This window comes from Aphelocoma coerulescens, chromosome 4A (assembly GCF_041296385.1).
Source record: "Aphelocoma coerulescens isolate FSJ_1873_10779 chromosome 4A, UR_Acoe_1.0, whole genome shotgun sequence".
NCBI lineage: Eukaryota > Metazoa > Chordata > Aves > Passeriformes > Corvidae > Aphelocoma > Aphelocoma coerulescens.
Genome location: NC_091018.1, coordinates 7,514,443 through 7,532,213, shown reverse-complemented (window position 1 = coordinate 7,532,213; position 17,771 = coordinate 7,514,443). Strand labels below are relative to the sequence as shown.

General features: G+C 45.3%; 1 protein-coding gene across 9 annotated transcripts in view; it reads right to left on the bottom strand.

Annotated features, from left to right (window-relative positions):
* Positions 1-17,771, bottom strand: part of GPC3 (glypican 3) — a 166,412-nt gene that overhangs the window by 25,733 nt on the left and 122,908 nt on the right. For 4 of the 9 annotated variants that reach the window (XR_011150905.1, XR_011150906.1, XR_011150907.1 and 1 more), the window contains exon 7: positions 6,512-6,671. The exons of 1 other annotated variant lie outside the window; for it this stretch is intronic. Coding sequence is in view for 4 of the 8 variants with exons in the window: in XM_069015178.1 (XP_068871279.1) it covers positions 6,512-6,671 (160 nt within the window). In the remaining 4 variants the exon portion in view is untranslated. 4 more of the 9 variants (XR_011150908.1, XM_069015180.1, XM_069015179.1 and 1 more) reach the window with 4 other exon arrangements.

Genomic DNA, 17,771 nt, shown 5'->3' with positions numbered 1-17,771 from the left:
TACAAACTGTTATTCAAACCTGCAGCCTAACTAGATGCTTTTGCCAGCAGATTGGCATTATAAACATTTGGGAGTGATGAGCAATCACAGATTCCCAAAGACCTTGGCATATTTTTACGTGTTATAGCAGAAGCATCATCTCATCTGACCTTTAGTGTGTTTCCAGCCCTTCAGCCCCACCCAGTCACCTCACACTGAGCCCACAGATCATCCTCATCTTCCAAAAGAAGGATTTAGACCAGTGTCTGCTCACACCGGGAATGTGATGCATCATGTGATTTATGAATATCCCCTCCTCTGATTCACCTTTTAAAAATGGTACATCATTCTTTGCTTTGGGTGAGAATGGACTGAGGCAGAGGAAGTCCTGAAAACACCAGATACAAATTGCTCAGATGGGCTTGGATTTGTAAGCACAACACTGAAAAAGTTAAACAACAGTTAAAAATTGAAGTGCAATTGAAATTAAAAAAATAGAACCATGAGATTAATATGTCCAGTGGACTTACTTGCTGATTCCACCGATGGTTTTTGCATATATGTAGCTTTTCTCAAAGTACAAATTCTGATAGATGACCTTCTGCTTCTTCAGTTGTGGACTTAGTGTTTCTTTGGAGGAACTCAGGGCACAGAGGTCACAAGAACCCTTCAAAATATACACACTGTGTACAGTCTGAGGCCTGCAAGAGTCACAGCTAGCTGAAGGATGCTATGAACAAGCCCTTCTCCAAACACCACCAATAATTTTCCCAGTCTGTCAATAAAAAAAATCTTTTTTTTGCTGACGTCAAAAGTAAATTAATGAACTTGCCACTCAATTAGAGCATCAGTCAACTGCTACATGTGACTCCCTCTCCATCTTTCAGCTTTTATTTAGACAATGATGAGGAATTCTTGACTTTCAACCAAATCTTCATTAAAAGAAAAACTCAATAAACACAAACATTTGAAATAGAAAAGCAATAATCAGGCTATTGCATTTTTTTAGTTGGTACAATTCCAGCTCTTCCATCAGGATAATCTAGCCGACATTTGGCCTTGTCATTTTTTCACCCTGGGACAGGATTAATGTCTTGTAAAACAGCATGTTTCGGCTATCATTGCTTCAGTCAAGCATTCAACAGCACTCTCTTTGGAGAAATGAAAAATTTTTTTAAAAAAGTAAGTTTCTGCTACTAAAACGATAAGTGCTAAAGCTTTTAGCAGATAGAAAAACTCATGGGAAGGATGCTGTGTCAATCCAACCCAGCTCACCTGGTGCCTGAGCAAAGGACAGGTCAGCCCTGCTGAAAGCTGAGCAGAGCCATGCACAGTAAATATTGATACTGCATACATGATATTTGACAGTAGGACCATCCAAGCCTGCAGGCTGTTCATGAGGATGGGACAACAGCCACATGGCCCTGCACTGTCAGCAAAACCCACACAGACGGGGATATGTCACACCTGTGGAAGGAGTATTTTAAAAGTCATTCAGGTATTTGAGAATGCCTGTCTCAGCAGAGGGATGAACAGCCCAAGACCCAGCAGTAAATGGAGCAGAGCAGTGTCAGCAGATACAGGTACTGGGATAGGGGCACCCTTGAGGCATTGGCAGAGCAGTGATCATTGTGGTAAAGGATGGGAATACATGATCTTGTAAATATTTTAACTAGTGTTGGTCTGTCTCCCAGTACACACATGGAGTGACCCTCGGCAGACTGATTGCTATTCCCATGTTGGGAGCATCCCCTCTTCCAGCACAAAAGCTCATTTCTAAGGAACTTTTCCCACAGAAACGAGCAGCAGAAACCAGGAGGGCAGCACCCAAAGCGACCTTGTCTGGCCTCCCCCTCTGCCACTCACAGCCACCACCTTGACAGGGGAACCCCCTGGTACATGTTTGACCCCCAAAATGAGCAGCCTCAGGGAGGGAGCTTGGATTGATGGCACCCTCCTGAAATAAATCTGGGAGAAGATGGGGTGAGGGGAGGAAGGTCACCAAAGGCTGAGCTGTAGGAATGTCTCAGCACTGAGACCTCTAACATGGAATGCTTTACTGGGGCATTTGGAGTTGTTTAAAAGCAGAATAGGATGAAAGTTGCAACTCACAGGGTTTCAGAGCAGCTTCCAAAAACATGGTGCAAGACAGAAAACACTGGGTTCCCACTCTGTGCCCACACAGGGCATGGCCACCACACAAACACAGAGACCTCCCCTGCCCTGTGATGTGCCTTCCAAATATTCCCATTTGGAAGAAAAAACATCTTCGTAACATGGAGAAAGGGGCTACCAGCAAAGAGCCTTTCCACCTGGGAAGAGACCACACTTGGACAGCTCAGAGGCAATATTCAAGCCTGTAATTTGATGAGAGCACTCAGAAAAAATCCTGCCAAGAGAATGAATCAGTGGCAAAGCGAGCTAGACTAAAGAGTTATAGATTTGGATAAGTCATGGGGGAGACTGTTCTGATTTTTCAAATAGCGCCTAGGTATGGTATGAATTGCTGGAAACCCACAAAGGGTCTGGCTGCAAATGGGCAAGGTGCAGGAAAACTTGGGGCTTCCTTGGGGGCTTAACCTACAAACTCCCTCTTCCCCTTAGAAATAGCCAAGGGACAGCCAAGAGGAAAACTAACTGCAGGTTATTGCAGTAGCAGCAGCCAGGCAGGGGAGCTGTTTTACATACACAGACTTCCAGAGCCATCTTTATATATCTTTATAGCACACATATCTCATGGGATGAGGCCAACTTCCCTTCCCAGGACAAACTATTTCTGCTTAATTCTGCCAAATCCATCTGTTCCCAAGACAACTTTTGTTGCTGCCTAACACAGATATTTTGGAAGAGTAAATCTTCCCCTCAAGCTCCCAACCCCTTCCCCCAGTTGCTGGATTGTTCAGAATGTTCCCTGGGTGTTTCACCTACTAAAACAGATCTTTTCCTCCCAGCAAAGCTTGTGAGATGCCATGGGGCACAGGTGAGCTGGACCAAACCATCTTTGCAAAGCCCCTGACATGCCTGCACCTCCTCTCCCCCAGCATTTAATAAAGCCCACACCTGGCACAGGAGCCTGTCCAGCATCCATGTTTTATTTTCAAGCTCCCTGGCAATGATCTCTTTGGTTCCAAGTGGCATCTGGAGTGAGCACACCCGAGGTGAGCTAATTAGTGGGTGGCTGGCTGGAGCACCAGCAAAGCACCAACCACCCTGAGCTCTTTTTCCTTTGAGTGCCTAGTGCAGGATGACTGATCCCAGAAGGCTGTGAGCACATGTTTGCATCACAGAGCCTGGAAGACATTTTCACTGGTTCATAATTTGGGGGGAAATACTATAATTCATTTGCAGACATGATTTGCCATTGGTGTGGCATAAATATATGTGTGTGTATGTACAGAGCCCTATTTTTAGAGCTGCATGGCCAGGGTGCCGGCACCATGGGTACTCCACTAACAAACAGGATGCACTCTTCTCTGAGTTGGGAGGTTTTCAGTCCTCCCTCTTATTGTAAACATCATCTGCCTTCAAAACCCTTAATGTGTTGCAGATGTGACAAACAATAAAAGACCTATCATAAAAAAAAGCCTGCCATCTCTATGTTTCCCACTGGGGCAACATAATAATGAATTTATTAGCATATAGGACTCACCAACATATGTTTGTAGTCACTCGCAAACTTTTGACTTGACAGTTTACAAGTATGTTTAAATCATTAAAGTTTAGGTTGACTGTCCAGTTATCACAATCTCATTATAAATAGGAAACAAAGGTTACGTTTTATACAACAGGCAATAAATCAAAACTAGTCTGTATTTTAGAGTGACTTTTTTTTTCCTCTTTTGCTCTTTTTTCATCTCCTTATTTTCAAGACCTTATGAGGGGACATCTTGGTGAGGCCAGTGCTCAGTAGATGTTTGCAGTTAGCTGGCGGGACCAGTGGCATTCACAACAGGGAGCAGGAGAAACTCTCACTGCATTTGAGAGATTCAAAGACCTCAGAGGTGGCAAACTCTGCCAATGTTTTCTCTCAACCAACAGCCAAAATCGGAGCCAGCCCAAGACACTCACCTCTCCTCCTTCTCAAGGCATCACCAAGTCCATCTGCAAGGCTTGGGAAACCCTCTGGAAGAGAGTTCTCCACTGCCAATTTCCTCCTAAGCTGAACAAAGCAAAGCACCTGAGAAAAGGAGGGCAAAACCCCAGACTGTGTCTCCTGACTGCAGACCTCGAGAGTCAGCAGAAGGACTCAAACATGCTCAAATGGGGGTTTGGGTTTGACCATTGCACTACAACACAGCCTTCCATCCATGGTCCTGCCTTAACACTGCAGAGCATCCAGCACAGGGTAAAACCAGGGGCTCACTAACACAACCCCAGTCACTCCCAGTCCCGTCTGCCTCTATTACAGGGTAACCACCTTGGAAAGTAGAGAGATAAAGCCACATTACATTTTGTAAACTATTTCCAGATTTCAAAGCCTGGCATAATTTCAAATCGGCATGCTACCCTAAAATTTAGAATTGGGGGGGGGGGGGGGGGAATGTGGAACAGTTTCTGGTCCCTTTTATTTCTTGCTATGTACATGTAATATGATGGAAAAAAATTAATTGAAAAATACCCTTTCAAAGTAAAAAGAAATATCATTCTCATGTTGAAAGTGAGTATTTCCACACCATCCGCAACTTTTCCTGGGCTGGTTTCCAACTTAAAACTTGAGCAGAGTCACAGTTTATATCCAATACCAACCAAATAGGATTCTGTCACTTGTCATATCAGCTTCACCTTTCTGCTCTAAAGCAAATCATAGAAAAAGAGCATATGACATGGGCAAGCAAGGAAGAAGGTCTCCCTGATGGCACAGTCCATGCCCTCTGAGCTAAGTCAATGCCTTAAAGCCCTGTTGGAAAAACTCCACACTCTCAGCAACCCGAAGCACTTTACCTGCCGGGAACCCCACGCCCCAGAGACACAACTGCTTTAAAGTTAATATTTACCCATCCCAGAGCAAAGGCAGCAGCAAACACCATCCAGCAGAGAAGCACAGGGAGGACAAATCCTCTTTTCCTACTACATGTTCATGTACCACAGTGACAAGAGGGGTCTAAGTTGCCAGAAGGGCAAGTCATCGGGGACATCAATACAGTGATTAAACTAGCCTAGAGACAGAAAAAGGCAGAAAGGATCATATATCTGGCTTCAGAGATCACTGATGATAGTGTGGGGAAGGCTTTAAGAGGAAATTAGAAACACATTAAAAATAGCATCAAGGTGCGACACAAAGATCATGGAAAATGAAACACTTATCTCTGCTCTCAGCATGGGACACTGTGAATCACCTGTATTTCTTTAACAAACTTTGTTATTTAGTTCTTGGATGAAATAAAGTATATTTTATCCTTCTTACAATTCTGTGTTTCTCTTTCAGACTTGGAGTGGAGGACTTTAAAAGTCTTTTTTTTTCTCTTACTTAATATTTGAATATATGTATTTTATGCATTTTACATAATGTGTCAATAATCTTTGATATGAGACTGGTGTTTAATATTTCAGCTCTCACTTCATTAAAGATAGTTTAATTATCCCAGACCAATGGGAGGGAATTTATAAACATCTGTGCTTCGTTTAGGAGCCCAAATTTGCCTTTTAAACTTCAAAGCTGCAAAGCTGATTTTATCCAGGTTCAGTTGTCTGGTCTCTCGAAGAGCACCGTGTAGCACTGGAACCAGCATTAATTGGGCCAAGCCTACAGCCCACAGACCAATGTCCAACACTGCTCATCCAGGCTGGACACAGCCTCCAACAGCCTGGGCTTGCTCACACTAGCGAACAGATGAGCTCCACAGACTGGTCAGTGGATCAAGGCAAAAGCCCACACCAGCAGCACATGTGACTTCCTGACTGGTCCTTTGCTTTCTTCTCCCAAGGGGTGACCAGGGACTACCTCATTAATAATGTCAGGAGTGCCTCAGGGCCGTTTTCAAAGCAACCAAAGACATGACTCACACTGGCAAGCAAAGATTTTTAGGCTCCCAAGTACCTAAATCACTTCCGCAAAATGAGCCTGAGGTATTTGCAAAAAATCATTGGGGTTTCTAAACCCTACATCAGAAATAACCATCATTAGCTGCAGTCAGACAAGCATTCCTGACTTTCTGATGCCCATGAGGAAGCTGAGAAGCTCATCTTGAATCTCAGGATTGCAAGCAGCAGTGGGAAGGAAAGAAGAGAGTGACCCTGGGACCTACATCAGATTTGCAACTTGCCTCAAATCCTCTCCAATGGGCTGCCCTCAATACACCCCTACAAAACCAGCCTGGAAAAGCAGAGGCATTTCTTCTCCAGCTGCTGCCTCGACTGGCACCAAGACCAGCCAGCACAGTTCTGGGCATCTGCAGCCTCTGGGCTGTGGAGGGCATTGGGGGTGGCTGCAGCAAGTGAACCTGAGCAGTCCCCAGGGAGCAGCTCCCCATACCATCACCAAAACCTATAACCCACAGAGGGACAGCTGCTGCAATACCACCATCCCCATCACCTGCTAAGAAACGGAGCTGGTTCCTCACTCGCAGCACTCCATCCCCAGAGCCTCTGCCACAGTCATCTTCATCGTCGCAGTCTCCACTCTCCTCCTCCTCCTCCTCTTCTGGGGCTTTTCCTGAAGCTTTTCGATGGGGCAAAGTCATCCCTCTGAGTAGCTGAAAGACATGAGGGGCCACAGTCACTCAGCCACTTCCCTCCACTCTCCCTGCTGCTTTGTCCTTTACTCGCTGGGGAGTGGGTGACAGGAGCGGGACAGGATTCAGTGGAGCCAGGACAGTGGGACAAGACTCCAGCACACTCCTTGTGCCAAAGTACTGATGAGCTCAGGTTCATTCATAGACAAAGCTGCACGCAAAACTTCAGTGGAAGAAACAAAAGGAGGAGTCATTCTGCCCTTCAGCTTCTGCCCAGTGAGCATCCCATGAGCCCTGCAAGACCCCAATGTCACCAAAGCTCTGGGGTCTGCTACAAAACACATGTCAAGTTAGGCCAGACAGGGGAAAAAGTAGTAGCAAGAGGAACCTCTGTTCAGGGAATCTCACTACTTTCAGGGACTCTATCCCATCTGAGAAGTAACACAAGAAAGGAAATGACAGATCTCTCAGGTCTGTATGGACTCCACAAACTATACCTAAAAAAAATCTCACTTCTGACTCTTGAAGCACAGAGGATGCTAGTGAAAGTTTTTGGGGTAGCCAAGTGACAAAATGAAAGCATCTTTTAAAGAATATTTTAAAGCTGAGTCCTAAGTAACAGTGAGAATTTGCACATCCCTGAGACAGGGACTTGAATGCCTCCCCTGAGCGTGGGGTCAGGACCACTTTCCAAACATGGGTGGGAGCTCCCCATGCTCCCATCACAGCACACAGAGGGATTAGACACAGTATAAATTATCAGCTTCCTCTCTTCACTGACTTTCCTGATTTTGCTGTTGCTGAAAGCAGCCAGCTACTCCATCATAAACCCAGATCCCCTTTGAAAAAGCGTGAGTCAGCTAGTTAATATATGCTGAAAATTTCTATCACTGCCACTCTGCTGTTAAAAGCTTCTTGAATTTAATCTCAGTGCTAAGGAAAAAAAAAAAAAAAAAACAAAACAAAAAGGATAAGTAACAGAGAAGATATTGCAAAATGGGAGCTTTCCGCATACTTCAGGGGTTTAGTTAGTTCCATCTCTTGCAGCACTATGCATGCCTTGCAAGGCATTTTTTAATATCTGGAATCTAGGTTATATTTTTAAACTATTAAGCTAGCCTTAGAAAACAGTTTCTAAAATATTTAGCTCCTGAAGTTTATACAGCCTTGGAGGAATGCCTTTGGCATCTGGCTCGCCCTGTCCACAGCAATGTCCACATACTTCAGTGTTTATATTAGAGAAGTGTAACATAATGAAAAACAAATGGCCCCATAGAAGACCCCTCTGGGTTCCCCAGCTGCAGCAAACCCTGCAGCAAAGCTCTCCCTGGCACATGCCAAAGTCTGCCTGGTGTGAGAACCATGCTGGGTGAGTCCCACATCCACGGTAGACAGCAAAATGCAGCTCATCTCCTCAAAACTCAGAGGATGTGCTTTCACGGTCTCCAACAGGCTTTGGCTCAGGCTGGTTAAGTTCACTTTTCAGGAATTTTATTTTGTTTAGACATTTACAGGCCTCTCCCAGAATATGGTGCAACCATAAAAAAATAACAAACAAAAAGGCAAGCGCAGTGCTGGGGGTAGCACAAGGAAGACCCCGCCCAGGAACTGAACATGCCAACCACCCAAGCCTTTACATCATCACTTGTACTTTGCTCCTCCAAACAAAGCCCCCAGCTAATAGCAGTCCTCAGCTCGAGGTAGAATGAGGGTCTCCCATGCACAGCTAATTAGCACACACACCAGTTCAAACCCATTGCTCCAGTGCACCACTGCCAAAACCCAAGCCCATCGTGCTGGAAGGGACCGCAACTGTTCGGCAGCAGGATGCTTGCTCCTCTGTGGGATTCTCGTTCTTCTGCATCCCAGGAACGGAACAAGCCAGACGGGACCCAACCATGCAGTCCAGGTGGCACAGCTTTCATGATTTACCCAAAAGAGCAGAGGAACTTTCTGGCAGAGAGAATTAACTTTTGGGATATTTTCAGATTTAATAAGCTCAGTGGGGGGCAAGGAAAAATCAGGATTTTTCAACAGTGTTTTAAAACAATAAAATAACTGAGCATTTCTTGTAATACTACTTTTTTCCTTGGCATGCCATAAATTAGCAGCCTAATTTCTATGCCTTTGTAGCCACAATAAAACAGCAACTTTCTGAGAAACATCACGTGGGCCCCAACTTTGGCTCAAGTGAATGTGACATCCCTGTGCCACACTGCTCATTCCTTTGCCAGGAGAAAACCTCCATTCTTAGCCATGCCCTCCCCAGCTGCTGACAACTATAGAGAGATTCAATTAAATTTTTCAGCTGCCTGTGGGAGAAATAGAGCCCATGACACAAAACCTACTGGAATAGTTAGCAGGAGACCAGGCGTGGGGTGGAAATCCCACTCCACTTAATTGGTACATCCAGACCCAGGAATGCTGTTGGATGTTAGCTTCATTCAGAGCAGCAGCCCTAGTCCCACTCATCAACCATTCCACAACCTCCTTGATGGTTTGCATGCTTTATGAAATTATATTTGGTGGGCTGAACATAGATTCCCCATCCTTAAATAGCAAGCAGAGCTGACCGTACCCTAAAATTACAGTTTATTCATGTCTTGTGGTTTAAAGCCCATGGTAAGAGGCAGGAAAATACACGGTCTGGTGATCACTAAAGTAGTATGTAACAGTGAGATAGCTTTAACTTAATCACAACTCTCCCAGCTCTAAGAGTTTACTGTCTTATCTACTCTTCTTTGCTAAACCATAATGGCAAAAATACACTGTAAAGTACCTGATATAAACTGGAGCACACTTTGTGGGAGGCCGGGGACACACATCCGCCCACCTCCGAGGGGGCTGCGGGGCTTTCCTCTCCCATCCACACAACCACCACAGCAAGAAACTCCCTCTGCTCCTCACTACAAGTTCTAACGGATCAGGCATCCATCAGTTTTATTTCCAACCTCATCCCCTTTAAACCCTGACCCTCTGGACAGGTAGGGTGGGCAGTGCCAGGGCATCAGCAGGAGGGACTCCAAGGGACACTGGGCAGTCACATCTGGTTTCCATGTACATCTTTGTTGTTTGGTTTGTCTTGTGGTCTCCCTACAGCTTAAAACACAAGGAAGAAGGGAACGGTGTGCTGAGCCTTCCTGCAAAGAAAGCTCCCCAGGGTATCCCGGCATGATTTACACAATTATTCATAACTGTACAGTGAACAGACAAAACAGATGCAGCAACATGGGGTAATGACTCAGCTTGTCTTGGACAGGCCACTGTATGTTGAAATCTTTTTAACTCCTCATTCTTTACAACCACTTCACTCAGAGCCCCCCATTCCACCAGCCCACTGAGCCACCTGGTCTTATTCTTCCAATTTCAACACAAACAGTGGGAGCTGCAACATAGTTTTTACCATTAATCGCCCATCTCTGAAAAGAGCTCAGCATCGTGTTTCTTGGACTGCAGTTTAATAGCTGTTTTGTCCTTTTGGAAACTAAGCCCGCAGTATTGCAAATATCAATTTGAGCAACACCCAAAATTGTGCCCACAAATTCAGATTAAATACTGTCAGCAAGCTACAAGCACTGTGCTCCTTTAGGGCAGAAATCATCCCTTTCAACACACTTCAAAAATATATAAAGTAAAGAGAACAGCCAAAGAGATTATTAAGGGGAATAGAAGACTTTTAGAAAAACATTTAATTCCTTCATGAGTTTAGGGGAGAAGGCTGATTGATATTTGTAATCTTTTGGTGGACAGAGCTGTCATTTAATTTAGCTTGCATGACTGAAAGAATTTAACAAAAAGTGCTCCAGAGAGTTTTGCTGAAATTCTTTGCATGTTTTTAGTAAGCCTCTGGAATACGATCAAACCTAAAAAGCTGGAGAGGATGGAGACTGAACTTGCAGCTAAAATAATATTCAGAATTGTAATATATGCTTAATAATCAAGTATTCACATCCAGCAGAAAAAGTGCCTCAGTGCACAAATGACTCTGGGGCTCTAGCCATGTGTCCATGTGCTGCTTGGCATCAGGAAGGGAACCCTGGGAACTCAACCTAGCAGGGAAAACCAGCTCCTGGCTCTGCTAGAAACCTCACAAAACTCAATGAATTTCACCAACTCACAACTGCTTGAAAAGCTCAGGATGCCTTCCTTCAGGAGCCTTGTAAGGAAGACTTTTGGAGGAGCAAAGGTATTACTTCCCCTTCCTTCATTCCAGTCACCCACTCCAGCCACACACAAGTACCTGACACAAGTGCTGAGATACTTCTCACACAACTCCTGAGATTCCCAACAGATCAGGTTTTTTCTATTTTAAATTCCATCCTGCTAAAAACATTGGGTTTTGGGGGTGAAAAACTAGATCTTATGTGGCCAATCCTGACCTTGAAATCTGCAATACCAAATAATTTATGTGTGGCTTTTGAATCAGGGCAACATCATGGGAAACATGCAGATTTTCACACGATACTGTTCCCTGTTAACAGCTCATTATGATGTACAGAAGTATATTCCCATTATGAAATACAGCTGGGGTTGTTTTGCTTACAAAGGTCATTATCTGATCACAAGCAAGAACTGGGGAAAGGAACCCATTTTATAAGGCTAAGTTGTGGACTTTTTCAAAACTCATGTGTTTTGAATTTGGTGGCCTGATCAAACAAAGGCATGCAACAGCAGAATCTATCCTCTCCACTTCCTCTGCTTATTAGCCCTGGAAATAGCACGGAAAATATTATCTTTTATTAGCAAATACTTTATTATTTAACCAACCCTCATGAGATTGCTGGTGCCCTCCACATCACGTTTCTATTTCCCCGCTGCCTTAGGTTTACCCACTCTGTGGAGACACACCTTTGTGGAACAGGAGTATGCACAAACACAAACTTAATGCAACATCAACAGCATAATTTTTTTATTGCTTCTTTACAAGCTCCAGAAAGCCTTCTCCCTCTTGGGCAGCAACAAAATGCAACACATATTACAGAAAAACTCAATGTTCACTGGCACCAAGCACCAAGCTCCATTCGAAAATAAGGATATTTAACACGTTAAAAATATCTTTAAATACCAGGATCTGTACTTCTGTCTTCCAAGAGTGAACACATGAGTGTGTGTACACCGGCAGACACCACTGCTCTTCTGATGACAGCGCTGGCCCATGGATAGAACCACCCATTTTGACAGGAGAACATCTGAATTGTGGTTTCCTTATGGTCCTTCCAGTTGGATGCACCTTGGTAGCACAGACATGGCAGAGAAGAAACCTGTTCCTCACTGAACTCCAATTTCAAGCTCAGCAGAACAAAAAGTGATCACTAATCAAATGTTAATAAAGTGAAAGCAGACTTTGGAGATGGAAAAGTGATTTTCAGTGCTTGGAAAAATGATGAGCTGGACATGGCCATTTTCTCAGCTGCTCTAAAGGCCAATTCTGCATTTCCCTGTGGTGCATCCTTTGAGACATCACAAGGTTTGTGCTACTGGAGCTGAACTCAGCAGACCAAGCCCCAGACAGCACCTCCTGCCTGCTCTGAACAGCATGAGCAAGGGCATTCCCTCCCCACACACTGCTCTTGAGTCATTCCTACTTTGGGGCTCTGCACTAGGCCATGGTGATGGGTGACTAAAGTTGTGAACCATACTTCTGAGCCTATATTGTGGCTCCTTAGCCATAAAAATGTTTTAGTCTTTAATTCTAGCACTCAAAATACCTGGAATAGGAAAAATCCCTACCATGCATCAGTCGGGGTTTACCAGCACAGCAGGACCCACTTTATTATCTTCACAGGCTCCAGAGGAGATGCTCTTGGCTGCCAGTAAGTCACTTTTCCTGGTCACTCTCCTTATAGCACAAAGAAGATGGTGACAGCAGTGACTTATTGACCAAAGGGTGGCTCTACTTTATGGACCATCATCTTAATTCCAGATTAGCTATCCAAACTGACATCATCCCTATGGGTAAAGGAAGACAGATAAAGACCCCTAAGTGCTGGCAGTAATTAACATGATTTCGCACTGGACAATAAATCTCATTTGGCAGCAGAAGGGGCTGCCAAGGCATTATGGATTGCTCTGGTTTGGTGAGGGCAGGCTGATGCCCAGGACTGTATGCTCCCATGGAGGTTAAGCCCTGGCTAGCACCATGACAGGCACAGGGACCAGCTCCTGCTGTCCCCCAGGCAGGGGAGGTGTCACTTCCCTGGCCTGAACAAATGCTCATTCATCACCAGGCACATGTGAAAAAGAGATTACCCAGGCTTTACGATCAGCTCATTCACCTTATATCCAGTTCCTTCCCCTTCCACCCCAGCTATTTATGGCTTGTTTTTGTGCAGCAGTAGGAAGGAACAGGACAGTGCGGGTGCCGAGCAGGGCTAAGGGGTACAGCCCAGCCTGATGGAGTCCTGGGCAATCCCTGTCTGCTTCTGGCTCATCCCCTGAGCCCCACATCGATGCCAATGCTGGAGAAATACTGCTTTCCTCTTTGAGCCGCTACAGCCCCTTCTCCTATTTTGCCTTTCCAAGCCTTAACTATTGCTGGACCTTCAGCATCCCTTCCTGCATCTGCTTCCATCAAACACAGACATCCCTCAAACTCAAAAAACCCAATCATTAGACCAATCATCAAACATGTGGTTGGACTAGGCAGTAGATGATGCCTTCAGCACTTTGCTGAAGTCTGCCTGGACCAATTCCTCTCAGGATCAGAAAGACTTCCATGAGCTACCATTTCCCTAAAAGCAACATAGGAATGCAGCTACTTATTGCAAACACCCCCTTCCATCTCTTCTTCACTTTGCCTGGGCTGATCAGGCACATTAACTACCCACACCCGTCAAGGGTGGTGGAAAAGGTTTTGCAAAGATGCTCCCTTCTTGCTACCTGCAAGGGCTGGTTATCTTGTCTCCTTTCCACACTGCTCTTCCTCTGGCATCATATCCCTGCTCCTTTTCCCCACAAACTTTCTCAGTCTCCTACCCCTCTCCTTTTCACCCACTCTGCATCACAAGACATGAGAACCTGGACCAATTTCTTCACCTCTCAAGCAGCCACCCCTCAGGGCATTGGCAGCTGAGTGAAGAAGGGATGTGGGAGCCTACATGGGCCAGGACCCGACACTGCTATTATCCATGTTTTCCGTATTTTGTTTCATTATGTTGGAGCAGAACCCCACTCTGCTATCCAAACACTGCTCAGGAAGGCCCAAAGTGCATGTCACCAGAAGATGAAACATGAGACAACAACCAAAGTAGAAGCACAAGAAACAAAACAAAATGGGCAGAGGTGGAGCAATCAACCACCTCATCGCCATCACATCCTTCAGACATTTGAGCAGGGATGGCCTGGATGGAAGGTGCCCTGGATGCAAGAGCACCTAAAAGGACGTGCAGGTCTCACACCACCTCGAGCCATCTGCTAAAACAGCCCCATGGTTCTGTAGAGGGGATCAGGGTGACCCAGGCAGGGGGTGTAGCAGCCAGGGGGTCCCACAGCCTCCTCCTGCCCAGCTCAGCCGGTTGGAACAGCTGGGAGATTTCCTCTTGGCTCAGGCTCTGGCACACATGGCGGCTCTCTGGCTGTTGGCGACGTCTGCAGGGCTGCCTGCGAGACAAACATCTTGTCCTTGGCACCAGGTAGGAAACAGCAAGCTGAGAGCTGGGCCGGAAGAATTTTTTTCCTCCACTTCTCCTTCTGCAACACAGACCCCTGTCCCAGTCACTTTCCTTTTCCCCTAAAAGCTCCCAGTGGAGAAGGACTCCTCAAATCATGTATTTTTGTGCACTGTGTTGTGTTGCACAGAGGTTTCTGCCAAAACACCAGCTTGAGTCACCCTGGCTGCATCCTGCCCTCCTGGGGGCTGCTCTTTCCAAGCTTTACTTTTGCATTCACTTTGCTTCAAGGCTCTGGAAGCCCAACAAGTGACTACAAGCAGTTCTGATAGATGTCCCCTGGTCCACAGAGCTTCCCAGGGAACTGAACAGCTGCCTTATAAGCCAGTTATCTCCCATCAGACAAGACGACCCCAGCGTGGGGTTAATTATCAAGCTGTTGATTTTAGCAGAGACTTAAATCAGGCAGGGGGAGGAAGACTCCATGGCAAACACCTCCAAACCTGTTAGCTAGGCAGGATCAAGCAGCTGGTCTCTAATTAATAGATGATGGCTGGACTGCCTCCTGGGCAAGGTCTTAGCTCTCCTCTTTGTTCAGAGCACAGATGCTGCTTGCAAAAACCAAAAAAACTTCAGGGACACAAATTTTCCAGTGTCAATATTGGCACCTAGGATGAGTCTACCAACAGGATAAGGAACCAACCAGGCTCCAGCATGGGCACTGCTGACACACCAGGGTGCAACTCATCACTGATGCTGAATGTACCCAACAGCAAGGCTCAGGCCTCTGGAGCTGGAGGCAGGAGGATCCCTGCCTGGTGTGGTTCTCCCACACACAGATGCACAGACACCAACTGAACAGCTGAAGCAACTCAGTCTTTAAATTAAGTTCAAAGCTGGTGACTTTATACCCTCCCCCAGTGAGTCACAACACTCGCAAAGGAAGCCCTGAAATGCACCTATATGAGTCTCACCCTCAGCTTTTAGATTCTTATGTGCTGCAGAGAAAGGTCAGTAAACTGCTTCCCCACCCATAGGCAGGAGGCATTCAAGGGTTCCTGACAAAAATAAAAGGTAACTTTCTGCCCATCACGGTATTTGTTGATGGCTCGAACACCCTCTGCCAGCTGCCTCCTACTTCCTTGCTGACCCTGCTGCATCAGCAGCATCTTCTTACACATGTCCTCAACCAAGCACATTTCCTTCTCTTAAATATCACTCCCTTGCAATACAGCTAAGCAAGGCCACAGGCAAATCCTGCTGCAACCTAAACTTCTCTCTTTGCTCACAGTCTGATGAGCTGCAAGGGCCATCTCTCATTGCATGGACTCCAGCAGCACAAGCATGAAAATACAACCCAGTCTCTGCAGCTAGCTACAGGTCAAAACCAAGCTAAGAAGTTTAATGAGCAACAGCATTAACCAAGAGTCTTCCTGAGCCATGAGGGGTACTTACACCTGTCCCAATGCAATCAGGTCAAAAGGGTCTCACTGACTGGGAACAAGGTTTGCCAGCACAGAGAAAATACTTGCCACAAGTGTGCCTTGTTCCCCCTGCAAACACAAGGCTTGGGTGAAGTGGCAGAATTGCACTGGGGAAATCCCCAGCTCCAACCTGCCTGGCCTGTGTAACAGCTCAGGGTGGAGTGGGAATCTCACAGACATTTTTGTCACGCTGCCTGTACATCATTCCACAGCTGAGCACCACATTACCACAGCACAGCCCAGGGCTGGAGAAGGAAATTCCTGTCAGAGCAGTCCCTCTCTGAGCAGGTCTGACAGCGCTGCCTTTTCCTCCTGCCCCTGAGAACATCATCACTAAGCAGTCTTACACCACCTCAAACTGGAATCAAAGGTAACATTATTGTTATCAAGGTTTTTTCTTGGGAACAAAAGCAACTGGATTTTTTCTGCAGCCAAGAAGACTAAGGTTACCTTCTGAACAATGAAGATTAGCTCTTTGAATCCCAGTCCCCCCTCAGTCTGGACCACATTTTAAAAACCTTGATGTTAAGTGAAATTTTAGAGAAAAACATGAGGAAACTACCTAACATCCCACTAACACCAGAGATCTGTGTCCTTTGTTACTGGGCCCATGAGGGAGGACACCTACCTCAGACATTTACTGAATAAATTACAGCCTGACTCACAGCACAAGGCGACACCTGATACAATTAACCAGACCCAGAATAACTGTAATTAGCTGATAATCTGCTATCAACACCTCCACTTACACCGGGTTTTGCTGCACAAGGATTCCTTCAAGTTTGTTTCCTCCACAACAGGATAAACTTCAGCTCTGGTACAGGATATCTGGTGTTTGTTTTAAGGCACTGCTGTGCATTCGCTGCATGTTCTGGACACAAAAGCAAATTAATCTCCTTTAAAGGTGTTGATTTGGTTTTTTCCACAGCTGATTTCCACAACATTGTTTAGAGGATGGTCCCTGCAGGACACACCTGAAGCACCTGACTCCTGCTGGAGCTGAAGCCACAGGGAGAAAGTTGAAACACTTCACATGTGTAAGACCACTCCAGTATACACCTCTGTTTGAAAACAGGCACACAAACACACCAGGTACAATCAATCTCTGGTTGTTTAAAAAAAACTCAGTGTGGATACAGCATTCCCTCAACAATCCTGATAAACCTGGAGGTTTGCCACAGGGTCCAGGCAGGTGATGCCTGCTGCGGGCAGGGAAATAGGGGTTCAGGTTTGAAAAGTCACCTGACAGTCAGATACTTTCAGATTTAATTACATTCTCATTACCGAGGGTCACACTTCCCCTGATTCAACTGTCCTGGCAAAATCCTGTTAGTACCACTTGCATACAGAGTGGGAGAGCATTTACCTGGTGTGTTAATGGGAGCCAGGGCACAGCTAAAAGAACAATGGAATTAGTACTTAAATACCAGGCCTAGACTCGGTGGAGCTGTAGATTATTTTGTGCACTAAAGAAGAATTAACTGATCCATTCTAAAGCATATTTATCATTAAAATAAAAATCTTACGTCATTTCATTTAATAGCCTTAGTAAGAAATAAATGCAATGTCTGGTTGCTTTTTAACAGCATGTGGTTTTAATATTTTAATTGTTACAAACTGTTTAATAATGATGAGCAAAAGGTGTGTCCAAGTAATTATTGTATTTATTGACATTTCCTTTGAGGACTTGATAGATTATATTGCATATGTACAATACTTCAGACATTGTAGTGCTAACTTATTAAAGGTGGAAAATGAGTCAAAAACTACTTGCTTTGGTGCAATTTAAATATTGGATTTTGAAGTGATTAGTATTGTGCGTTGCATTATTTAACAATCTGGCACTTTGCACATTTTTCTAATTATTACGCAGCTTCATCTGATTGGGGAATTAAAATACAGTGGGACTAATAAACCTCAGAAAGCCTAGCAGGCACAGGGAAACTCTATTTCACCAAATCCATCAAAGTAATGGATTTTTCTGAAGGGGACATTTATTCCTGAAAAGTCCCCAGCTCCCCAGGCTCTCC